Genomic DNA, 27028 nt, shown 5'->3' with positions numbered 1-27028 from the left:
AAACACTGCACCAATTACATATTTTTTCATGCTTAGCGTGACACATTTTGAGCATTTTTTCTCACTATCAATTGCAAATATTTATGTAAGTATTCTGTGTGGTTTTTTCATATGTGCTTTCTGTGTCTCTTGCACTGAAGTGGTCTTTTTAAGGTTACCAGGTAATCTGCCTCCTCAATTACATAGAAAACCATACATGTGCACTCACACTGTTTGTTTGTGAAACATCACAAAAAGCACACACATAAATATTGCACTTGGCAATGAGAATAAATTCTCGAAATACGTATTCCTATGCATGAAAAAAATATGTAATTGGTTCTCTGGCTAAACCAAAAACATTTTAGCATCACAAAGTCAGCAAAGTTGTCAACTAGTGCTGTAAGTGGCCAAACGATGAAACACACTAAATAACAATCACGGAGCTATGCAAGCGCAGTAGAGAAAGTTTGGAAATGGTTGTAGATGGTCATCATATTTTTATTCGAATGAACCTACCTACTCCCATCAACCACCACACCAAGTACAGCTTGGCAGCAACAGGAGATACAGCACAAATTGTTCAAACTGTTACCCATTTACCAGTTCATATGCACTGAGCGGAGTGCCCTGGTGTCAAGAAATTTGACCGTATAAAGTCTGTAAACACTACTTGAAGGCCAATGCCTGACGTCATTTTACGTCAGTTTTTTCTCCACGAACATTTATTCATAAAGCGTAAATTGTGGGAAAATTATGAATATGTCAATGCAAAATCAGATGCAAATTAACATTGTGGACGTAGGAAATTTGAGGGGAGCAATTAAAAATGTCTTAAATGGTGGGAAAACACAAATTCCAGGAATGTAAAGGCAGAGTTATACTGTACTTTTACTGAACTCAATGACTTTTTTTTTCTTGACACACAGAGCAAATTGTCTATCAGGTTTCCTTTGTACCGATGTAAAAGAGTTACATTACCTTTCTTCACTGCGCTCATGGACTTCATCAACAATTATGTGGGAGACACAGTCGAGGTTTGGATCACTCTCCAGTCTGCGTAATAGGATTCCAGTCGTACAGAAAAGGAGACGCGTACTCGAAGACGTCTTGCTCTCCAGCCGTATCTGTAACACACACATTAACGTCACAGTTAACACGTGTGCTATTACGTTACTGAGAACTGCAAATGAAAATATAATCTATACATTCAGCTCTGCCAAAGCACAAAAGGATTGTTCACTGTGAGATTGATGCACAGTTTATTTATTTGTGATGCTACTGCTACTTCACAGCTTGCTGCTTACTTTCTGACCCAATCAGTGCGGACATGAGAGTGTTTCTGTGTGCAAGAAACTTTTTTTTTTGTTTTAGCAATCATTTACATTAAAAATCATTAGTGAAAATTAAAAATGATGAGGAAAGCTAGCACCCATCTTATCCCCCTATCTCTTTTCCTCATTGTTATCTTCCGTGTAGCTCATTTTACATTTTTTTTGTAACATGCTACTTTAAGAATAAATGCTGCAGTTACTGCAGCTATGACCAGCACAATTAAGTATTATCCATTTTTAATGTTACGTCACTGAGTTGTGTCAGGACACAAATGACTGACTCTGCCCTTGATGTATAGAATCACAGCTTGACAAATGATGTAATGTTTCACTCCTTTTCTTTCCCTATATGCCTGTGCGTATTTTTATTCTGTCAGCAGCACGATATGTATCAGGTACCTGCAGTCTTCACAAGCTGATACTTGTCAGTTAATTACCAGTAAGTCTCCCAAATTTAAGAATTGAAGACCCATGTATAAACTGTCATATCTCCGTAAACGTGTGTCAGGCAATGAAATAATTATGCCAGTAAATTCAGTGATATATCTGGGTTAATGTCTGTAAAATGTGTTTAGAATAAAGTTAGTAGCACAGAAGTAATAAGTCAAAACTTCACGTCTGATACTGAAGTTCAACAGCATGATCAGCGAGCGACAATGTAGCTAACGAAACACATTTTTTGCTTTCATTATTTTGTCATGGAGCATCAGTGAGAGAAAGTTTTTAAAAGCTTTGAAATTGTGAGTACACTTTATTGGAATCCTCTGAGTGATCTCATTCACAAATACGGAAATAATACAGTACCAATTTTGTGGGTTTGCCTCTTCACAGTTCGTGCCTGAAGTTTGTGCTCAATTTGGCCACAAGAAGCCACCCAGTCTGGTAATATGACAGCAGTTGTATGCACAGACTGCTGACTGTGCCTGGAGCTAATGAATATGTAGGCTGGAGCTGAAGGCTCTGCTGGCCACTTGTGTACCGCTACTTGTATTGTAATGAGTCTTCCACGTGAGTGTACTGTTCGAGCAATAAATTACAATGTTCTTAGGTTAGAAAATATAGTCTGGGTAATTTGTGCCCTGTGGGTTACGCTATCTGAAGATATATACAGGGTAGTCCATTGATAGTGACCGGGCCAAATATCTCACGAAATAAGCATCAAATGAAAAAAACTACAAAGAACGTAACTCGTCTAGCTTGAAGGGGAAAACCAGATGGCACTATAGTTGGCCTGCTAGATGGCGCTCCCATAGGTCAAACGGATATCAACTGCATTTTTTTAAATAGGAACCCCCATTCTTATTACATATTCGAGTAGTACGTAAAGAAATATGAATGTTTTAGCTGGACCACTTTCTTCGCTCTGTGATAGATGGCGCTGTAATAGTCACAAACATATAAGTACGTGGTATCACGTAACATTCCGCCAGTGCGGACGGTATTTGCTTTGTGATACATTACCTGTGTTAAAATGGGCCGTTTACCAATTGCGGAAAAGGTCAATATTGTGTTGATGTATGGCTATTGTGACCAAAATGCCTAACGGGCGTGTGCTATGTATGCTGCTCGGTATCCTGGACAACATCATCCAAGTGTCCGGACCATTCGCCAGATAGTTAAGTTGAGAGGAATGTCGTTACACATATTGCCAAATGCATTGAGGTTGACGAACATGATTTTGAGCATTTATTGCATTAATGTGGTATTTACAGGTAATTACGCTGTAACAGCATGCATTCGTAGAAATGATAAGTTCACAAAGGTACGTGTGTCACATTGGAACAACCGAAATAAAATGTTCAAACGTACCTATGTTCTGCATTTTAATTTAAAAATCCTACCTGTTACCAACTGTTTGTCTAAAATTGTGAGCCCTATGTTTGTGACTATTACAGCGCCATCTATCACAAAGTGAAAAAAGTGGTCCAACTAAAACATTCATATTTTTTTACATACTACATGAATATGTAATAAAAAATGGGGGTTCCTATTTTAAAAAATGCAGTTGGTATCCATTTGACCTATTGCAGCGCGATCTAGTGGGCCAACCATAGCGCCATCTGGTTTCCCCCTTCAAGCTAGACAAGTTTCGTTCTTTGTAGTTTCTTCATTAGACGCTTATTTCGTGAGATATTTGGCCCGATCACGATCAATGGACCACCCTGTATACACAGTTTCTAACTTTAATACCTGACTTACATTGTGTTAAACCTTTAACATAAGATTAATGAGTAGATTAGGAAAGCATTTTAAATTTACCCAATAATTACATGAAATACTGAAAACGAAATTTTTGTTGTCCCTAAAAGTTGCTACATATGGAACCTGCAACTGGAAATGTACACTGTGCACCATTTTAACTATTTAGTAATGTAGATTTGCACATTCTGTGGATCATAACTGCAACCTCTCGCTATGATGTGGAACACGACAGTTTTACAGTTACAGCATGAGCACCCATACATCAGTTTGCAGAGCAATGCATAGACCTGGGTGTAAGGAATATTTTTTAATACTTTGGAAGACGAATGACGACTTGTAAGCAGCCATAAATACTGACCTTTCCTTCACTTTGTTCAATTGGTGGTGGTGGTGGTGGTGGTGGTGGTGGTGGTGGTGGTGGTGGGGTGGGGGGTGGGGAGTTGCTGAAACACCCTGACTACAATGCGTTTTTTCCTTTCCTTGAGCTAGAGGGGGGGCTGCAAACACCCCCCCTCCCCCCTGCTCCCGAGTACGGGTGCCCTTGAATTACCGACACTTTCTATAATGCGAGAACAATCTGACCATTTACATGATTGTCTTAGGCTGCCTTTTTTTTTCATATACTTAACTATGCTCAATCCCTCCTGTTCTCTTTCTCTCTTAAATCATGCACACACATACATGCATGTCTGTGCATGATTTAAGAGAGAAAGCGGGCAGGATGTACCGAATGTAGATAAGTAGCACCTTGTAACGAAGCAGGGTTGCCTGTTTTGGTTTTACACTCCTTCAGTAACTTAGTTAAGCAATGAACTTTTATTTTTTTTCATTTTCACTACTCAGATTCCGACTACAGATTCTATGGCCTTCAGCCTCATAGTACAGAATACAGAAATAGTTTAAATAAAATTCCCCTAGTAAAATCTATTATTTCAGTACATTCTAATGTCTATTCTGAAAGTAATGAGCTAATTAGTTTTATTGGAAATGCATCCTATTAAAAGTTATGAACAATGGCGTATATTGTGCAATACATATTAAGTAAAATTCGAGTGAGTTAATAGATCGAATTCAGCTATAAGACTGCATCCAAAAGAAAGCCTAAATTTTACTGATTCCAGCAAAGTGTTTAAATTAATCTAACGTCTATTAGTTAAATAGATATTAAGACTTGAAATCTGTAGCCTGTATGACTTTCAGTGCCAATTGTGACCAAACTACTAAATAATTCAGAGATCTGTTTCGATACTTTTGCTACCTTTATTTTTCTACATAAAATGACTCCAGTCTCAACTTTGTAAGTGCATTAATTAAGAATTAAGTAAATTTGAATAAGTAAAAATTATTGTTCAAGAGGGCTGCCATGGTTATAAGTCGGGAACATCCACTGCGGATGCATAAGTTAGTTCCGTGTATTTAAATTGACACAGCTCACTAATGTTATTTAAGTAATAAAACCCAATAGTTAACTTCAAAACCAATTAGAAAGGATCATTTTAACCCTGGGAAGTTATAAACTATAATATAGTAACAGCAATAGTCAAATATTCAAGCACTCGTCTATATAAGGTCCGAGCTGGTGCAGTTCTCAGTTCTCGGTCAGATTCTCATGGAGCAAAAGTGCGGCAAGTCGGTTAATTTTTCCGGTCGGTACCAAAAAAGTGTAATTGTGAACATTGTTAAAGACTGGAAGTTTTTGACCTACATAATGTGACGATTAAGTGTAAGATGCCTGGTCACATGAATATTGTGCGTGTGAGTGATAACAAATAAATCACACTGTAGTTGTCATAAATGTTCAACAATGAATACGGTCTTGACTTTTGATTTTGGAAAACTTAATCTAGGATCCTGGCTTCTTAATGTCAGTGTGATTTAGGTGAGATGGACACAGCTACCGGGAAGACAATATTGAATAAGCAAAGCAAGGTAGGTCGGGAACACTGCGCACTACCTACTGGGTGAGGAAATGTTTCAATACATCCAGTTGTGACGTGAACTTTAAGTGTCACTAATACAAGGATACAGCCCGGCACATTACAACCCCCCCACCTCCTCCTCCAAACACACACACACACACACACACACACACACACACACACACACAAAAGGATTTAACTTCCACAAGCTTTCAGAGCCAGTGGCTCCTTCATCTGGTGGAAGAGATGAAAGGGAAGGAAGAGGGGTGAAGGGAAAGGACTGGAGAGGTTTGGGAAAAGGGGCACAGTTTAGAAAAGTCATCCAGAACACCGGGTCAGGTGAGACTTACAGAACAGGATGAGTGGGAAATACTGACCGTTGGGGACTGCAACGGACAAAGTTTGAAAACTTGAGAGCTTAAAGGTGGAAGACAGGGTAATATGTAAGACAGAGATTACTACTAAAACATAGTTCACAAGTTAATAAGAGCGAAAAGCTAAGTGCATTGTATGCAACAGAGGTGGGAGGGGGGGGGGGGGGGGGGCAGCAATATATAGACACGTCAGAAAGTGAAAGATGCAGAAAACTAAAATGGAGTCATGAAAGGAGTAATTACTGTGAATAAATGCCGAGACGGAAGGAATTAATGTAAATTAAGGCCAGGTGGTGGCGAAAACCATGGACATGCTGTAGTGGTAGTTCCCACCTGTGGAGTTCTGAGAAACTGGTGTCTGGGGGAAGAATCTAGATGGAAAAACAGTCACCGAGGACATGACTGTCAGGCTGTATAGCATGCTCTGCAACAGGATACTGTGTGTTGCTGGTATACACTCTCTGCCAATGCCCATTCTTCCTGACTGATAACTGGGTGGTAGCCATGCCAATGCCAAAGGCTGAACAGTGCTTACATAACAGCTGGCATATGATGTGTCGTTTTGCAGGCGATCTCCCTTCGACAGTATTTGTTTTGTCAGTTACGAGGCTGGACTAGATCATAGTAGGAGGATGCATAGGTCAAGTCTTGTACTGTGGACTGTCACAGGGTTAGGAGCCACAGGGTAGGGAGACGGGTGCAGAAGGAGCATAGGGCCCGACAAGCATATTGCGGAGATTGGGAGGGTGACGAAAAGCTTTTCTAAATGTGGTGGACAAAATCTAAGATAGAATGGCTCTCATTTCAGGGCATGATTTTAGGAAGTCATGGCCTTGTCAAAGTTACTGATTGATGCATTCAGGATCAGGATAATACTGGGTGACAAGTTGTGTGCTCTGAGGTTGTTTTTTTGGAGGGATCGGCAGTACCAGGATTGGATGTGATGGTCCGGAAAATCTGCTTCTGGTGTGGGCTGTTGGGATAATTACAACCAGTGAAGACTGTAGTGAGAGTGGTGGTGTATTGCTGTAAAGAGTCTGCATCTGAACAAATAGATTTACCCCGAATGCCAAGGATGTATGAGAGGAAACGTTTGACATGGAAAGGATGCAAACTGTCAAAATGTAAGTACTGTTGTTTGTTAGTGGGTTTGATGTGGATGAAAGTCTGTAGCTAGCCTTTGGTGAGAATGAGATCAACATCAAGGAAAGTGGCATGGGGTTCAGAATAGGACCATGCGAAATTTAATTGGAACAAGGTATTGAGAGATTCCATGAATTTTAACAGATTAACCTCACCACGAGTCCATACAGCAAGCCATCTATGTATCTAAACCAAACCGGGGGCTGAAGGCTTACGGATCTCAAGAAAGCCCCCTCCAAGGGATACACGAAAAGGCTGGCATGGGAAGGAGCCATCCTGGTTCCAATGGCTGTACCCCTGATCTGTTTGCATGTCTGCCCCTCAAAGGTGAAGTAGTTGTTGGTAAGGATAAAGTTGATTAAGGTGAGTGGAAAGTGTGTCATAGGCTTCAAATTAGTTGGGCATTGACTGAGGAAATGTTCAGAGACAGACCATGTACGTGAGGGATGTTGGTATGGAGGGAGATGGCATCAGTGGTGAAAAGTAAAGTAGTGTGGTGGGAGTGGGGCGGGCACAGATTTCAGACGAGCTAGGAAATGTTCATTATCTTTAATATAGGAGGGAAGTCTTTGTTGTACTATGGGTTGCAGGTGTTGATTAACTAAGGCAGGTATACGTTTGGTGGGTGCTTTGAAGCCAGCAACTATAGGATGACCAGGATGACTGGGTTTGTGAATCTTAGGTAGAAGGTAAAAGATGGGGATGAATGGTTTGGGTGGGGTAAGAAGTTCTATGGATTGAGATGTAAGTTCTTGTGAAGGTCCTGAGGTATTTAGGAGGGTTTGCAGGCCAGTTTGAATCACAGGGGTGGGATCTTAATGTCAGATGCTGTATGCATAGGTGTCAAACTACTGACAGACCTTCACTAACGTACTCCTGTCAGTCACTTAGTACAGTGGTAGATCCTTTGTCTGCTGGGAGGGTAATGATGGAGTATAACGAGTAGGATGACCATTGGGTTAAAATAAACAAATAACAACAACCAAAAAACAACCAACAAAGGAATAAAAAGAGTACTGATTGTGGTAATACAAGTTCTCTAGAGTTTAGGAAAAGTGGTTTTTGTGTGTGTGTGTGTGTGTGTGTGTGTGTGTGTGTGTGAGAGAGAGAGAGAGAGAGAGAGAGAGAGAGAGAGAGAGAGAGAGAGAGAGAGAGAGAGAGCACTCAGCTTAGTCCACTCGTACTTTCCTCCAGTTTGGAGGAGTCATTCCTGAGCAAAATGCTGAGCAGAAAACATCTCAGCTGGTAAACAACACAAGTAGTGTCGCACACAGACCTGCCTGGAGTTACACAGTAGAGAAATTCTTTATTGGATAACTACACGCTGGTTACCTTTACCTACATACTTTAACCAATCACCAACTCTGAACATTCAGGAGTGAATACTATCATTATATACGATTCCAACTAGTCATCGATCATTTATATCATATACCTGAGACTGTAAGAATAAATTTTTGCTGCCATCGCATAATATAACGTACCTGATACCCGACGACATTACCAATCTTTTCTACACGCTCATCAGCAACTCGCTCGGCAACACCAATGGCAGACAATCTCCTCGGCTGTGTGCAGATAATTTCGACAAGATGGCGACCACTTCCTTTGTGCCGAAGAGTCAACCACTCATCCAACAAAAACTGGGGAACCTGAAACCATAAATGTACTTTATCACAGATCAAAGCAAGAATAAACACCAGACGTTTATAATACCAAAGTTAAATTTGGTACTGTGATCAATTATAGTGAGAATAACATGAAAGCACCTCTGTTACAAAACAGAATGTTGTGATTGCATTGAACGCAGTGTATGTTCACATTTCTAAAAATTTACTTATTCATAAATGTATTTCAAACACTATTTTTCAACATACTCATCTTTGTTATAAATGCACTATGTGGACCGAGGAGTGACCTTTCTGATATCTTAGCCAAAAAAGTCTCCCGCCACCTCTTTGGCCCATTGCTTGACAGAAATATGGACCTCTTTGCTGGCAGGAAACCTTTTTCCACCCGTAAACAAATTCAGAGATGTCCAAACTGAATTAATACAAGAGTTGTTTTATTGTGTTGGCTGTGTGGAGACATGCACTGTCATGGAACACGCGTACTCCCTTTGTTAACATTCCCCGTTTTTTGGTTCTGCATAAGCCTATGTAGTTTTGTTTGAGGTTTCAAAGTGCTAGGCAGCTTTGATTGTTCCACCCTGGGGCAAAAATGTAAGTAATGACCTCCAGGCAGTGGCCAAATCCATACCCACAGGATAAAGTGTGATTCATAGTTCTAAATCGCTTGTTTCCAGTTGTTCACTGTCATTGCTCTTTACGCCATCTTAAGCATTGCTTAACACTAACTACAGAAATGTGTGGCTTATAAATGTTGCTCAACCATTGTATTCCATTGTTTTTAACTACCTATGCACAATTGTGTTAGGTAGACTGCTAGCACTTTGCAATGTGCAAGTGATTTTTTTTAACTGATTTCTTGTGATCTATTACAGCCACACTCCACAGTGCCTAACGGACCCTGCCCATCAGTAACTGAGGTCATTCTGGTTCCAGTTTAGCTGTGGTTTTTCCTTTGCATTTCCACTTTATGGTCACATTGCCCATAGTTGACTTGGGCAGCTTGAGAGCGGTTTTAATGTCCCTGATGGATCCAGCCAACACCTAGTCCACATTCAGTCACTGAGCTCTCCTGACTGACCATTATGCTGTTTCTGCTTCCCTACTGTCAGCAATACGTTCCCTGCCTCTCGTGACAACTGTTGGTCAACTCCACATTAAATAACTGAGAATCTGCACACTTATCAGAATATGCTTGTGCTATCCTCTCTTGAAATACTTCTTGTTACTTTGTGTTAAAGTTTTAAGGCCAAATTATTCTTTACTTCACGATTATGAAAAGGAAAGTTACTGTTCACCATATAGCGAAGATGCTGAGTCGCATATAGGTACAACGAAGTGTTCACAAATAATGAAACTTACTGGTAGATTGAAACTCTGTCACAAATAATGGTTTTAACCATTAAGGCCTTCATCAACAATAGATGAGAGAGATGCACACGCAACTCACACACTCACGACTACAGCCTCAGGCAACTGAAGCCCATTGCCTGAGACTGCAGTCATGTGCGAGTTGTGTTTGCGCGTGCATGCCTTTGTGTGTGTGTGTGAGTGTGTGAGTGTGTGTGTGTGTGTGTGTGTGTGTGTGTGTGTGTGTGTGTGTGTGTGTGTCATCGATTGTTGACGAAGGCCTTAATGGCCACAAGTTCCGTGGAGTGCCCCATATGCTCTCTCACGATGTCTAATGACTATTGAGGTCACTGATATTGGAGTACCTGGCAGTAGGTGGCAGCACAATGCAACTAATATGAAAAACGAATGTTGTTGGGGGTGTCCGGATGCTTGTGATTACATAGTGTATTTGTGTCAAAGCACAGGTATTATATCCGCCAAAATTTTGCTGTCCAACTAATTATTGCTCCACAATCTCAATCACTCACACGATACTACTTTCAAACAGGATTGTCCTATTACACTTAACACTGAAGCGCACTACATATCAGTTACAATGCAGTGGCCGATAGCTGTATTCTAATACCTGTCCAGGAGTATTATTGCCATCAACAGGTCCCCTCCTGTCAACCAGTATACAAGTACCATTGCAAACATTACAATCAATGATGAGAGAGAGAGAGAGAGAGATAGAGAGAGAGAGAGAGAGAGAGAGAGAGAGAGAGAAGGGGGTTAAAAAAAAATTCACCAGCCAATGATGTGGCATAAAGACAATACTGTTAATATTTGCACCTCAATATTTTGTGAGTCTCTGGCTATGCTATTAACATTAGCATCATGATATTTCACATCCTGTTATTAAGTAATCTTAAGAAAAAATAATGAAAAGAGGTCTGCCTATTTGGAGACTCACAGGAAAATGTGAGTAGGCTGATATGGGGGGCTAGCCAGAAAGTAACAGACTTTTAGTCCATCGCGGCAGAGTGCAGGGCTACAGCTGCCATCTTGGTGCCATGATATTCCTACACTCAGTACGCAACCACTGGTGGTATCGTATGGTCTGTGTTTCTGCTACTTTGCTTTCTGTGACGTGTTAAAATGTGTGTCACAATAGAAAACACCACCACTTGTTAGGTGCATTCTGTGATTAGGTTTTTGTTGGCAAACAACTGCAAACCAATTGCAATTTATTGCACTCTTTGGGATGTGTACAAAACAGAATAATGAGTGAAAGCTGAGTGAGACAATGATGAATTGATTTAGAAATGGTCATATCAATGTTCACAATGAGGACCGCATTGGTAGCCCTAGCCTTTTGATTCATACACTGTGATGAAAATCAATGACAAAATTCATAAAAATCATCATTTCACAATGACAGAACTTTCACAACATTTTCCCCAAATTTCACAGAGCTTGGTGCATGAAATCCTGTGGGTTCCCAAAATCATAACAGAAGACCACAAAAAATGGAAACTTGTTGCATCATTGACATACCTTGAAGATTAGAAGAAAAATGGTAACAAAGTTATCAATCATATCATACCTGGGGATGAGATTCGGGTGAAGTATGGTAACTCAATTGTGAAATAAAAAGGCAGTTGACAGAATGGGGGCACACAAATTCTCCCGACAAATCAAGGAAGAGTTTGAAAACACTGTCAGCATGTAATAACATGGCTACTGTGTTCTGAAACCCTGTGAGATTGTCATAGATCTCCTTGAACACAGCACAACAATTAACTCAAAGTAATATTTTCAAAAACTGACAAAGTAAAGGCGGGTTACACAAAATAAGTGTTAGGAAAAACTTGGTGCGAAAGTGTTGTTTTTTCACAACAGAGCATGTCCACACACAGCCAATCGTACCGAAAAGCTCCTACAGGGTTTTGAAGGGGAGGTGTGAGCAACCGCCACCTCTTCCCAGCGATGAAGACATGGCTTGCTACACAACGCTTTTGATGCTTATGCTGAACTGCATGCTGGTATAAACCAGTGATTGATTGCAATTGCAGGTGGCAGATTTCTACAGAGACAGTATTGAAGAATTTGTGCCACGGATGATAAGTGTCTCAATTTAATGGTAATTATGTAGAAAAGTAGCTTAAGAGTGCACTTTTAAAATGTCTAATTAAATTTAGTTTTTCCATGAAGTTAAATTTTTGTTTCGGAATGTCTGTTACTTTCTGGATAGTCCTCCTATTTCAAAAGCTCCTCTTCTGTGGTCTATGCATACTATAGGTACAAACCTGTGTGCTCTTCCCACATCCCGTTTCACCACTGATCACCACGACCTGGTGTTTGGCAACAGCAGCAAGTATTTCCTCCTTTTTGCTCCATGCCGGAAGCGATTTCCTTCCCTCTAGGAACTTAACGTACTGTGACTGTTTCTGCTTTTCTACAAATCGTCGAGAAATGCGCTCATCTTCCCTGGAAAGAAACACAGTAAAATTGTGATTAAGGACGTATGAAGACATTAGTCCTCAGCATGCAACGTGTAATCATAAGCATTATTGGAGAGTAAGTGCCAACATAGTCAATCTTTATCAGCATTCAGTAGTAGTCACAAATGGAATCCCTTCTTATGTACAAAACAGCATGGATTCCAAAAACATCAGTCATCTGAAACATAACTTGCACACTCCTCACAAGGCATCTTGAAAATAACATAAACAGTATTTCTCGACTCCCAAAACACATGTGACTCTAAACCTCATCAACACGTATTAAAAAAAGCATGATCTTATGAGATATCAAATGAAATATATCACTACAGAGAGGCTTTCTTGATGGGGTGCATGCAGCATGTTATCCTGGAATGAAAGTCATTGACAAATGGCCCCCACAGAAGTGTCGGGACCCTCGATTTTCATGTTGGACATCAATGACTTGGAAGACAACAGTAAAGGCAGCCTTTCTGAAGATAAGGTTATCTATAACTAAGCATTATTTGAGAACAGAAGCATGAATATTCGATCAGCTCTTGATAAAATTTCAAAGCAGAGCACAACTGCCAACTTATTTTAAGTGTTCAGAAATTAAAACTGTGCATTTCACAAAACATAAAAATGTTGTATCCTATGACTACAATAGAAATGAAAAACAACTGGAATAAGTCAACTCATACAAATACGTGGGTGTTTGTGGGGACACGAAATAGAATGATCACATACGCTGCGTCATACAAAAAATAGGTAGCAGATTTTGGCTCATTAGCAGGCTATTGCGAAAATCCAGTCAGTGTACAAAGATTACTTACGAAACAGTCATGTGATCAAGCCTCAAATGTTGTCCAAGAGTGTGGTATCTGTGAGGAATGTAGGAACACACTACAGCCCCTAGACATCACTCCCGTATGAAACACAATGGCAACATGTGATCAATTATAGCACACACAGGTACATTTAAACTATCGTTATTGCTGCACTTCATGTGTGTATAAAACTGGAAGAAACCCTAATATCTAGTACAAGGGGATGTGTCCTCTGGTTCTCAATTGACAAATGTTTTCGGAGTATAGAAGTAGATGTAGATAGTTATTGTTGATGTTACAGTGATGTGCAATGGTGAGGCTATGCACAGTAGTGAGGAGTTGTGTACCATGTGACAATCCAGTCAACAGCATAAATTCTGCCATCTCTGTCTGTAGCATGCACTTCGAGAAGTGCTTAGATTCTGGTCTTAAGTAAAATCACTAAGTAGGTTTAAGGCTTTCATCCACTTACTCACTCACTCACTCACTCACAAGAAGTCTGATGTGGCGTATTTATTTATTTATAAATAAATAAATAAATATATCTAAAAACAAAGATGATGTGACTTACCAAACAAAAGCGCTGGCACGTCGATAGACACACAAACAAACACAAACATACACACAAAATTCAAGCTTTCGCAACAAACTGTTGCCTCATCAGGAAAGAGGGAAGGAGAGGGAAAGACGAAAGGATGTGGGTTTTAAGGGAGAGGGTAAGGAGTCATTCCAATCCCGGGGCGGAAAGACTTACCTTAGGGGGAAAAAAAGACGGGTATACACTCGCACACACACACATATCCATCCACACATATACAGACACAAGCAGACTCCTTACCCTCTCCCTTAAAACCCACATCCTTTCGTCTTTCCCTCTCCTTCCCTCTTTCCTGATGAGGCAACAGTTTGTTGCGAAAGCTTGAATTTTGTGTGTATGTTTGTGTTTGTTTGTGTGTCTATCGACGTGCCAGCGCTTTCGTTTGGTAAGTCACATCATCTTTGTTTTCAGATATATTTTTCCCATGTGGAATGTTTCCCTATTAATTTATATCATTAATTTGAATCCATCAATTAAATAAATAAATACATACATAAATAAATACGCCACTGGTACCTGAGAAGCAAATGAAAGAGTTGAAAACAAATTTGTTGCCAGGTCTAAATGGAATCCCAATTTGGTTTTACATAGAGTAATCTGCAGCATTGCCCCTTACTTAGCTTGCATTTATGATGAATTGTCCCCTAGCATCAAGTCCCAAGTGACTGGAAAAACATGCAGGCAACTCCTGTATATAAGAATGTAAAAGAATGGATCTGCATAATTACAGACCAATATCCCTAACATTGGTTTTCTGCAGAGTTCTTGAACATATTCTGAGTTTGAACATAATAAGTGTCCTTGCGCCAGAAAAGCTCCTTTCCACAGATCAGCACAGAAGATTTAGTAAGCACTGATTGCGTGAAACTCAGCTTGCCCTCTTCTCGCTTGATATCCTGCAAACCGTGGATGGAGGACAACAAGCAGAATCCATATTCCTAGATTTCTGTAAATCATTTGACATGGTGCCCCACTGCAGACCATTGATAAAGTTCCGAGCATATGGTTTAGCTTCCCAGATATCCGGCTTGCTCACAGATTTTTTAAGTAACAGAACCCAGTGTGATGTCCTCAACAATGAATACATCAGAAACAAGGGGATTGTCAGGTGTGCCCCACAGGGAAGTGTGATAGGACTGCTCTTTTTCTCTATGTACATAAATTATTTGATGGAAAGAGTGAGTAGTAATTTACAAGTGTTTGCTGATGATGCTTTGGTGTATGGGAAAGTGTTATTGTTGAGAGAATCTAGCAGAATACTAGATCACTTGCACAGAATTTCTATTGGTGTGATGAATGGCAGCTTGCTCTAAATGTAAAAAAAAAGTTAAAGCAGATGAGTAGCAAAAACAATCCAGTAACATTCGAATACAGCATTAGCAAGATGCCGCTTGACACAATCGCATCAATTAAATATCTAGGCAAAACATTGAAAAATGATACGAAATGGAATGACCATGTCATGCTCGCAGTAGGGAAGGAGAATGGTCCACTTGACGTTACTGGGAGAATTTAGGGAAAGGAGACAGCATACAAAATACTAGTGGGAATCATTCTTGAGTACTGTACAAGTGTTTGGGATCTCTACTAAGTTGGATTAAAGTAAGGCATCAAAGCAATTTGGAGCTATGCTGCTAGATTTACTACTGGTATATTTGAACAGCACGCAAGTGTTCTGAAGACTCACCACATATTCAAATAAGAATTCCTGGAGGGAAAACGATGCTTTTTTCCTGAAGGACTATTGCGGAAATTTAGAGAATCGGCACTTGAAGCTGACTGCAGAACCATTCTACTGTTGCTAACATAGATTTTGCGTAAGGATCATGCAGATTGAACTGGCAGACTTTTGAAGATAGACGTAAACTAACCCGAGAAAGGTCATTAACAAAGTTTCACGAATCGGCTTTACATGATGACTCTACGAATATGATACAACCCCTATGTATCACTCAAAAACGGATTGTGAGGATAAGATTAGAATTATTACAGCATGCACAGAGGCATTCAAACAACCATTCTTCATCCACTCCATTTGTGAATAGAACAGGAAGAAACACTAATAATTGGTACAATAGGACATACCCTCGGCCATGCACTTCACAGGGGTTTGGAGAGTATAGATGAGGAAGTAGACAATAAGATGCATGAAATTAGGGCTCCTACGGTGGCTTTTAAACTGTTGTTTTGCCCTCATTCTATTTGTGAGTGGAACAGATTAGGAATTGACTAGTATTGTGTACGAAACACATCGTAACCTGTTCGCATCTGTGTCTGCCAGCTAACAAAAAGTAATGGATTCCCTGTAACATTCTGTCTCTGGTCAAGGTCTAACAAGACTAGGGAATGACTATCCCATCCAAGGTTGCCATTGACACCACAGCACAAATGGCTGCATGTGCAGCGGTGCTGTGACTGGGAAACATGGACGGCTGATGAATGAATGCATTACATTGTGTGCACTGATGAATCTTGGCTCTGAACTACCCCAGATGACCACAGCCACCAACCTTGCCAGTGACCTGAGAAGAGGTCATATTCTTCCAACATTTTGGAGGGACATAGCAGTGTTACTCATGGTGTCACAGCACTGGCAAGCAGCAGGTATGACTCAAGGTAACAAAAAAATGGCTCTGAGCACTATGGGACTTAACTTCTGTGGTCATCAGTCCCCTAGAACTTAGAACTACTTAAACCTAACTAACCTAAGGACATCACACACATCCATGCCCGAGGCAGGATTCGAACCTGCGACGCTAGCGGTCGCGCGGTTCCGGACAGCGCCTTAACCGCGAGACCACTCAAGGTAACAACTGGTTGTGTTTGAGGGGACTTTGGCCACTAACACCATTTTTAACAACTTGTCTGTATAGGGCACGTACCAACATGGACCACCTGCATGACACTGAGGAAGTAATGCAAACTACAGAAAATGAAATAATAGCGTATGGGAATCTGAAAATGGCAGTGTGTTACCAAAATATGTTGTGAGAGCTACCCTGCATGGCAAAAAAAATAAAGCCCCCAATGAGAGGAAGAAATGAATGGAAACTTCACAGGTTGATAGAGTATATCATACTTCAGTGATCCAAAAATCACATCAAATTTATGGAAAAATAGGCAGTATGAGACCACTTCTCAGTATGACATTGCCACCTGGTCTGGCTGCATACACTGATTCAGCTGGGAATGATGTCATAAGCAAGATCCTCAGATCTGTCCCCAACAGAACACATTCAGGACCAGCTCGGATGTCCTAGGGACTGAAAAGCTCATGTCCAAGAATCAGCACAGCTTTAGAAAGCATTGCTCATGCAAAAAACAGCTTGCTCTTTCCTCACGATATATTGCGAACTATGGATGAAGGGCAAGAGGCTGATTCCATTTATCTAGATTTTCGAAAAGCATTAGACACGGTACCCGACTGCAGGCTCCACACAGATAAGTGCGTACAGATTAGGCTCTCAGATATGTGACTGGCTCAAAGACTTCTCCACTAATAGAACCCAGAATGTTGTTCTCGACGGCAGGTGTTTATCGGAGATAGGGATAAAAATCAGGTGTGCTCCAGGGAAATGTGATAGGACCATTGCTATTTTCTATATACAGGGTGCATACGTGGACAAAGAAGAAAAATTCCCAGATTTCTCCCGGATTTCTCGGTTAAAAATACATTTTCTCCCGGGTGAAAACACACTTTTTTTCCTGTTAACTGACAGTACATTTTCTCTCGGAACTGTATAACTTATCCATCCTTTGAATGGTTATGGTTTTATACATGGGCGTAGAATTTCCCAGCACTTTAGAAAACGAAACACAGGGGAAAAAAAAAACGTTTTGGAAAGATCTCTGATGTGCAATAACATGTACGCTGCATATTTTCATATTACGAAAGTATAAATTCGAATTCCACCAAACACCGCATGTTACTTTCCGAAGCATTGAAATCGAGATTGCGATGCGCTTTTGTAAGCCAGTCATAGCTCATGTCACGTGATTTTCACCAGCCGATGATACCAGATATTCAGCACTTATGACACATGATGAAGTCAGCCAATAGCAACGTCACTGTTAAGTAGCACGAACACACAAACAGAAGAAGTTAATGGTTTAAATTATTATACATAGTGTTGCTACAAGAAAAGTAAAGCTTTCACTTATAATATTGGTCTTTAAGATTAATACGCTGGAAGAGAAGCTAAGCTTTCACATATAATGTTGGTCTTTTATGCGCATATTACAATTTAAGATATATCACACAAATGTGCCATTAAAATTTTTAATAACTACATAAATGTCTGTATTCTGGGCTCGAAATTCATCTAAATGGCTCGTCATCAAAGAGTTTATTTTTAAATGAGATTCAAACGCTCTTTGATTTAAGAAATTCATCGTACATTCTCGTACATAGTTCAACTTGCCTAAAAGGAATTTTCTTTGATAGTAACGCTTTTCAAACCACCATTTGGGATATTTTCCCGCGACCTGTTAGAAATAGGTTCGTTTCTGCAGTTGCCAGAGAGCGCCAGATGACAGGCGTCACCGCGCTTGCGCAGCTACGATGACGTAGGGAGCCGTATGTTTGTACGTGTAAAACATTAAAAGAACTTACATTAGGGCATAAAAGAAACAAGACATTCAAACCTGCAGCTGCTTACGCAGCCAACAGCCACATTTCTGTAGCCAGAAGCGGGAGAAGGTACTACTCAACGGCGCATGCGCATGATTCCGCTTGCAACTGCTAAAAAAGAGTCTAATGTAAAAAGTTGTGACACCACGCTCATCAGAGGCAATTTGTTGTTACGAATCATAGCATATTCATCCTAAAGAGCCTTTGACAAATTTTGCTGTTGGCAGACGCTTTTATGAGCACTTTGTTTTGTTGCTGTATATGACGCATTTACTTTGCAGTTTAAGTTTTATTTTCGTTTCTTCACTCGTTCATGTTTTATTGCTGAAGTATTATTCTGCAGTAGCAGGATACAGTAATGTTCTTTGTTAGAGTATCGGTTCTTAAGAGTCAAAATTACAAAAATTTGACTGAAAACAATGAAAAATTCCCGGAATTCTAAAATATTCCCAGGTTTTTCCCGGTTTTCTCCCGGATGAAAATATTCCCGGGTTTTTCCCGGATCTCCCGGTTGTCCCGGGTCGTATACACCCTGATATACATAAATGATCTGGCTGACAGAGTGGGCAGCAAACTGTGGTTGTTCGCTGACGATGCTGTGGTGTACAGGATGGGGTTGTAGATGGGTGACTATAGGTTGATACAAGATGACCTACACAAAATTTCTAATTGGTGTGATGAATGGCAGGTGCATCTTAATGCAGAAAAACGTTTGTTAATGTGGATGAGTAGGAAAGATAAACCCGTGATGTTCAGATACAGCACTAGTAGTGTCGTGCTGGACACAGTCACATCATTTAAATATCTGGGCATAATGTGGCGAAGCGATATGAAACGGAACGAGCAGTGGTAGGGAAGATAAATGGTTGACTTCGGTTCATTGGGAGAATTTTAGGAAAGTGTAGTTTATCTGTAAAGGAGGATGCATATAGGATGCTAGTGCGACCTATTCTTGAGTACTGCTTAAGTGTTTGTGACCTGCACAGGTCAGATTGAAAGAAGACATCAAAACAATTCAGAGGTGAGCTGCTACATTCGTTACTGGTAGGTCCAATCAGCATGCAAGTGTTATGTATATGCTACTGAAGTTCAAATGGGAATCCCTGGAGGGAAGAAGACATTTATTTCAAAGAACACTACTGAGAAAGTTAGAGAACTAGCATTTGAAGCTGACTGCAGAATGCTCCTGCTGCTGCCAACATACTTTTGTGTAGTGACCATGAAGATAAGATCCGAGAAATTAGGGCTCATACGGCGGTATATAGACAATTGTTTTTTTTGTTCATTCTGCGAGTGGAAGAGGAAAGGAAAGAACTAGCTGTTATGAAGGGTACCCTCCACCATGCACCATACACCATACACTGACTTGTGGAGTATGTATGTAGATGTAGACATCCCAGTGCCAATATCCAGAATATCAAAGACAAGTTACAACAGTTGTGGGTCAGCATGCCTCAGCAAAACATATATCATCTTTATGACACCCTTCCCACTGAACCAATGGTTGCAGCCAGATCAGGTGGAGCAATCTCATGCTGAGAAGTTGATTCATACTGCCTATTTTTTCATAAATTTGACTTGATTTTGGAACCACTGAAATAATATAACGTACCCTCTCAACCTGTGAAGTTTCCTTTTGTTTGCTCCTCTTGTTGGGTGCTCTACTTTTCTTACTATGCAGTGTAGTTTTCACAACATATTTTGGCAGCACACTGCCATTTTCAGATTCCCATATGCTATTATTTCCATTTTCCGTAGTTCACATTACTTGCAGATAAGAAGTTTATGTTGGTTGTACCAGTGAGATTGGTGGTAAAATCAGAAAAAAATAGCATAAATTAATTTACATCTTCCAACAGTTTGTACCATTTATACACTGTAAGAGAAAATTATAAAGGGGCGATCAAAAAGTTTCCTTTCAACGGCTGTACAGTGCATAATCGGTATGCCAATCAGGCAAAACCACCATGAGCATTGACGAAATCATCCCAATAATGCACCAGATTGAAGACACCCATTTGGTAAAACACCATGTCCTGCTGCAAGAAGAAGTCTACAACTGCCTTCTGCCTATTCTCGTCCGACAGGAATCGTCGATCCTTCAAAGCCTTTAAGGGACCAAAGGTGTGGTATCACACAGGAACAGATTAAGAAAATAGGGAGGGGCTTCACTGTTTCCCACCTGAGTTGGGGTAATGGCATTCACAATATGGAGATGTGCATTATCACGAAGCAGCAGCACTCTTTGTCACAGTTTTCCTGGAAGTTTCACCTTAATTGCATGTCTTAATTTCTCAAGCACTGTGCAGTACCATTCCTCAGTGATAGAGACACCATGTTCCTTGAAATCAATGAATAATGGGACCTTGTAATCAAAGAACTGGGTAGGCATCAACTTTTCAGCAGATGGCGGGCTCTTTAACTTCTCGGTATGACGGGATGATGGTTGACACCACTGCACCGAAGACCCTTTCGACTCTGGTTCCCAGTGGTGTCACCAGCTTTAGTCGCCAGCAACAGTGCACACGAGGAACATGTTGCCTTCAACATTGAAACACATCAAGTGCTTCAGGCAAACAGCCATCTGGTTTGCTTTTTGTTCCACATTCAGTGCTCGGGGTATCCACCGGCTGCAGGCCTTACAGAAGCCTAACTCCTGCCTGCTAATATGCTGCACACAACCAATGCAGATTTCGAGATCTTTTGCTAGTGCGCAAACGATTACACACTGGTCCACCATAATTGCACCATCAACTGCTCACTTGATGTCCATAATGGATGAGGCTGGCTTCCCAGATCGACTGTCGTCTTGTGTCTGTGATGAAAACGGAACTTGGCACAAAATTCCACAATGTGGTTTTTTAATAACATGTTGCACCATAAAGATTCTTCATTTCACAATGGATGTCCGCCAGCATTTGCTTTAGGCAACCACAAACAGAATAACAGCACGGTGGTCCTGTTTGGAAGCATTTGGTAATGACGTCGCCAAGTTTCCACAGTTACTGCTCGCGTGTTGGAAAGACATGAATGCCATACTATTCCCTTGCCTACATATCAATGCTTGTATACCCGTGGTGGAGGCGCACTGCATTGCATGTATGCTGCAGCAATGCCCTCAAATGGAAACCTTTTGATCGGTTCTTATGACATACACATGGTGTGAGTCTATTCAGTTTCCGGCTTCCGTAAATAAAACAACAAACAAAAACACTGCTTCACAACCATTTATAAATGTGCTTATTCTGGAGACCTCAGAAATGGTCAAAGGATATTACTTCCTCACTACAGGTGGGTCTCTCTTCCTTTAGTCTGAGTGAGTGGCCGTTCCCAAACGATGAACAAGTCTGTCCCTCATCCCCGATGAAGGAACAATTAGTTCCAAAAACTAGCTAGTGTGTGTCTCTCGCTTCTATGTGTGTATCTGTGATATTATACATTTTGTCTCCAATTTATTAGTGATTTCCATTATACTGTGAAAAGGAAATCTATAAAATGACAGTCATTCACTCACTCACGTCCCATTCACTTTATCCACACACCAACTATCTCACAGGTCTTAATACAACAGAGAATGGTGAAGCTGCTATGCCTGGTATTTAAACAGAAATAAAACTACTGAAGAGCTAAAGGACATGCACAGGGAAATGTGACCAACTGAACACTTAAAAAATCATGGATGGGCCAGTCACCCTGTTAACACATTAAGAGCACCCCGCTAAAACTTCTGGAGACTAGTTAGGCACACCACATAACTTAAAACTCTAACCACATTTTTTTCAATATCTATTACAAGTGAGGGCAGATCTTCTGGCAAATCTGCCACCGTGCTATTCTACCGTATCTTCCTTCGCCGCCGGCATTGTCGTGGTTACCGTGAGATACCGTTATACCAAGAGGAAAGGCGCGTCGATCTTAGAGCATGAGATATGATGACCTTAAGCCATTGACAACACACAACGGTCACGGTAGCACCTGATTCCAGAATAGCTGCAGTAGTTAAGATCTACGAACTATCCCCTGTTGACCAGGTCCCCAAACTTAACTCGTAACGAGATCCCTTCAAAGCAAATTGTCATAACGATCGTCTATAAAGGCTTCGTACAACGAGAATAAATGTTACGGTTCATGGAATAATAACAGATGCGACCAAACTGTCTTGTCTCTTCTGCTTTATTTAACATAACTTCGTACACAGTTTCATTTCGCATTCACCACTCATTCACCGAAACCCTTTGATGAACAGTTTTGGTTGCTTAACACCAACAGTCAATGATAATGATACAGCTTTTCTCCTTTTTATAAATTGAAGCCCGCTCTCCGTAATATAATAAAACAAACTGGTCTCAATACCGCATGCCTCGTGAGACGCGAATAGACTTATCCTTGAATTGACCGCCCTGTAGGTGTACTCAATTTAATGACCACACTTCACTGTCGGCTATTTCGCGTAACTGAATGTCCATTTGTTAATCTGATTATACACTGTAGCTATTTAAAATTCGCCCCTATATTTTTCACAACGCACAATTAGCACTTCGTTACTTGTTTTCTTTTTTTTCTTCTAAGAGTAAACGGAAAAAAAAAGACGCCGTATCATCGGCTTAGTCGATATAAAGCAAAACACCTTAATATGCCCAATTTTACCTCTTCTTATAGGATCGGCTACCTTACTCATTAATTTATTACATATTATTTCCAATAACGCTAAACAGGTATCGCCGTTATATTTTAATTGTATTCAAACGCATGTTACTACTATTATGACTGACCAAATCATACCAAATCGCGCGGCGTGCGTTTTTAACGATAACTTTACGCTATTCAAGTTCCGTTACAGCTGTCTTGACTCGTAATGTTACACGGCCCCCCAGACTGTGATGTCTTGAAGAGGGTTCCAGACAGAACAGGCTTATTTTTTTTTTGTGTACTGTGACAGGAGAGGGTATTTGTTTTGGCGAATACACTCACTCTCAGATTCACTCAACAAGTCAGTACATACATTCTACAATATTTAAGTTGAGTTAATGGGCCTAGACAAAATGCCCTTAACTAAATTCCACATTTGTTTATAGGTTGTCTTAGAAACACTTCGCACTAATCACTTCATATTCACACCACATTTTTTTTCTTGGATGAAGCCCTCAGTTCTTCAACCGACTGTGCAAGGCAGGGATCACAGCCGGGTTCGACGATTGGCATCCTAGGCCAAAACCCTTATCAGGCCACTTGTTTAACCAGAGAGGATTTGGTCCTTTTCTTTTCCTCTTAATTCCACTTTTAAATCATCCATCCTCGCTGTTCGGTGAGAGGATAAATCGTATTTCAGCGTCGTCATTGTTGCTGATACCAAGAAGGTATCTCATGGAAAAGCGTCGGTACATTCTTTAATTTTCTTTGTAAGTTAGTATAAGTACGTATTTATCCATTGGTGCTTTTATTTAGTCCACTGAGTGTAGTCTTGGTATCATTCAGTGTTTCTTGAATCTATATTTTGCTCATTATTGATAATACTTCTTCAGGTCTATGCGAGGGAACAAGCCTTTAATTACATCAGTATCACAATCTGCCAGGAGGTAGCTCCCTTCATGAGGTATTTTCATTATTTTATATGGACCTGTATATAAATATTGCCATTTCTTATTCAGTCTTTTCCTGGTTGATGCTTTTGGGTGATTTCTCAATAAAATTTCTTCCCCTACATCATATGTGACTACTTTCTTCACATTTTTATCAAAACGGGTTTTTCTCAATTGTGCTTGATGCTTCAGGTTTTCGTAGACCTTCTTCACCATATCTTCTTTCTTGGTAATCTTTTGTTCTATTGCAGGTAATTTCTTCATCCATTCTGGCACAATACTTTCACCAAATACTATTTGGTTAGGTGAATAACCTGTCGATAAGTGTGGTAAGAGTCATTATACACTTTCTCAAATTCATAAATCCAATCGATCCATTTATAATGTTGTTTGGGTATGTACGTCCGTAAAATCGGTTCAACTCTCGGAAGATTCTTTCAACCGGATTTCCACAAGGGTAAAATCTTGAGATGTAAATGTGCTGGATTCCTTGTTCTTTCATAGTGTCTCTCCATACTTTGCTTGTATAATAAGCAGCATTGTCTGTCAAGATCATTATAGGTTTGCCAAGCTCAGTTATATAGTTGTTGATAAATTTGCGTAACATGGGTCGAACGTGGAGATTTTTCAAAGGATATAATTTCACATATTTTGGAAAGAGATCATAGAAAGCCAATACATATTTGAACCGTCCACGTGTCATGGGACATGGCCCACAGACGTCACATGACACCAACATTAAAGGTTGTTGTGGGATGATAGGACGTAATTCTATCTTCCGACAATAGTTTATGGGTTTCGCCTTCTGACATATTTTGCACTTCTTAATAATATTTGTAGCTATACGTCCCAAATTTGGATGATAGCAGTATTGTGCTATTTTGGCTGTACATTTAGCGGCACCAAAATGACCCCAAATCAAGTGAGTGTACCACACTAGTGATTCTAAATATTTATTTGGAACACAAACTTTCCAAACATCTTCTTCATCCTTCTTCCGATACAATATTCCGGATTTTAATTGATACTGTTCTTGAGAGTGACTTAGCGTTTTGCTTTCAACAGCATGCCTAACGGCTTTCCACAACTTATCATCTTCTTGCAGTTGTGGAAGACTTCGAGATAGCTGTGAAATCTGCCTCTCACAATATTGCCTTGATAAATTCATGACTTTAAAGTCAATAGTCCGTTCTTCACACTCGTCAGCATTCTTTCTTTTCGGTAATCTTGAAAGAGCATCGGCTATGATGTTGTCTTTCCCTCTGATGCATTTGAGCATAATATCATATTCTTGCACCGGGTTAAACGTGAATGGAACATCCTTCCTGTTAAAATAAAAGATAAAGCTTTGTGGTCGCAGAATACAATGATCTTCTTTCCATATACAAAATAGCGAAACTTTCTAAGTGACCAGACCACGGCCAGTACTTCCAATTCAGTAGTACAATATGCACATTCACAGCTAGAGAGTGTTCTGCTGGCAAACCCAATTATCTTGATGGTACTGATATCTTCTGGATTGTCCATCTGGAAAAGAGTGGCACCCAATCCTGTTTCAGAAGCATCCGCAGCAATATAAAAATCTTGATCAAGTCTCGGATGATGTAACAGTGGAGCATTAGTCAAAGCATTGCGGATGTTATCAAAAGCTTGCGTGCATTCGGAATTCCACTCCCACATGACATTTTTTCTTAACAGCCGTAACAAACAGTCTTGGCTTCCTAACTGATTGGGTAAAAATCGTCGAAAAAATGAAACTAAGCCGATAAATGACTTTAATTCCGTTCTGTTCTTTGGATAAGCACACCTGTTAATCACATCCATCTTTTTAGGATTTGGTTTTATCCCTTCAGGAGTGATTATATGTCCAAGAAATTTCAATTGGTTATGAGCAAACTTGGATTTGCTCAAATTTACAGTAACTCCGTATTCCAAAAATTTCGCAAAAACTCTTCTTAATAAGTCCAAATGTTCCTCCCAAGTTTCAGAAGCAATTAGCAAATCATCCACATATAAAGTAACTTCATTCAAAAGGTCTCTGCCCAGTACGGTATCTAATGCCGATATGAAAACACCACCGCTTATTTTCAACCCAAATGGCACGACAGTAAACTGGTAACTTCGGCCCAGAAAAACGAATGCAGTATATTTTCTAGATTCTTTCGATATTCTAGTTTGCCAATATGAACTACGCATATCCAAAGAAGTTAAGAAGCGGGCACCATAAAACTTTTGTACTAACTCTTCTAGGTTCTCCGGTCGCATTTGTACAGGTATAATGATCTTATTGATCTCTCTGGCATCCAACACCAATCTGATGTCACCATTGGGTTTAATTACCGCCACAAGAGGGTTACAATATTCGGAATCTGAGGGCTCAATAATACCCCATTCTAACATTTTATTGATTTCCTTTCTGACTACTTCTTTCTTTGTCCATGGGATAGTATAGGAAGTACGACAAAAGGGTTTATGTGCATACGTCTTTATATGGTATTCAAAGTCTTTTATTATACCCGGACGTTTACTAAAAATTGACTGATATGCTTCCAACAAGTAGTACAGTTCATCCCTTTGGATAACAGATAAATATTCTGATTCTAACACCTTTTCCTGCAATGACATTTTATCCATCATTTCTTCAGAACATTCAATAAGGCATATATCATACACATTTTCATCATCAATACTGACATATTTTACCTTTAGATTCATACACAATTGATTTGGAATTACTCGGCCCTTTCTCAGGGTGGTTGTCAAAACATTACCATTTGAATTAAATATACATTCACCTTTCTCTAAATTAATGATTGCACCGGTCTCACATAAAAAATCCAAACCCCAGATACATGGTACTGTCATTTTAGGAACAACCAGGAATGTACTTTCTATTTGAGCCCCCTGTATTGTAACGTCAACACGTACCTGTTTCACAACTTTTTGCATTTTTGCGCTGAACACGCCAGACACGGTACATCCTGTGATAGGAAAAGT

The 27028-nt window shown here is 40.1% G+C and overlaps 1 protein-coding gene across 1 annotated transcript in view; it reads right to left on the bottom strand.

Annotated features, from left to right (window-relative positions):
* LOC124551227 (putative ATP-dependent RNA helicase DHX57) overlaps window positions 1-27028 on the bottom strand; it is a 239536-nt gene that overhangs the window by 144008 nt on the left and 68500 nt on the right. Inside the window, exons 9-11 of the mRNA XM_047126220.1 lie at window positions 12221-12401; window positions 8436-8603; window positions 961-1106 (exon numbers count right to left, since the gene is read on the bottom strand). Coding sequence (XP_046982176.1) covers window positions 961-1106; window positions 8436-8603; window positions 12221-12401 — 495 coding nt within the window. The remainder of the gene's footprint in view (window positions 1-960; window positions 1107-8435; window positions 8604-12220; window positions 12402-27028) is intronic.

The sequence above is a fragment of the Schistocerca americana genome, chromosome 9 (genome assembly GCF_021461395.2).
Source record: "Schistocerca americana isolate TAMUIC-IGC-003095 chromosome 9, iqSchAmer2.1, whole genome shotgun sequence".
Classification (NCBI taxonomy): Eukaryota; Metazoa; Arthropoda; class Insecta; order Orthoptera; family Acrididae; genus Schistocerca; species Schistocerca americana.
Note: the sequence above shows the minus strand (reverse complement) of the source record. Positions and strands in the feature narration are given on the sequence as shown.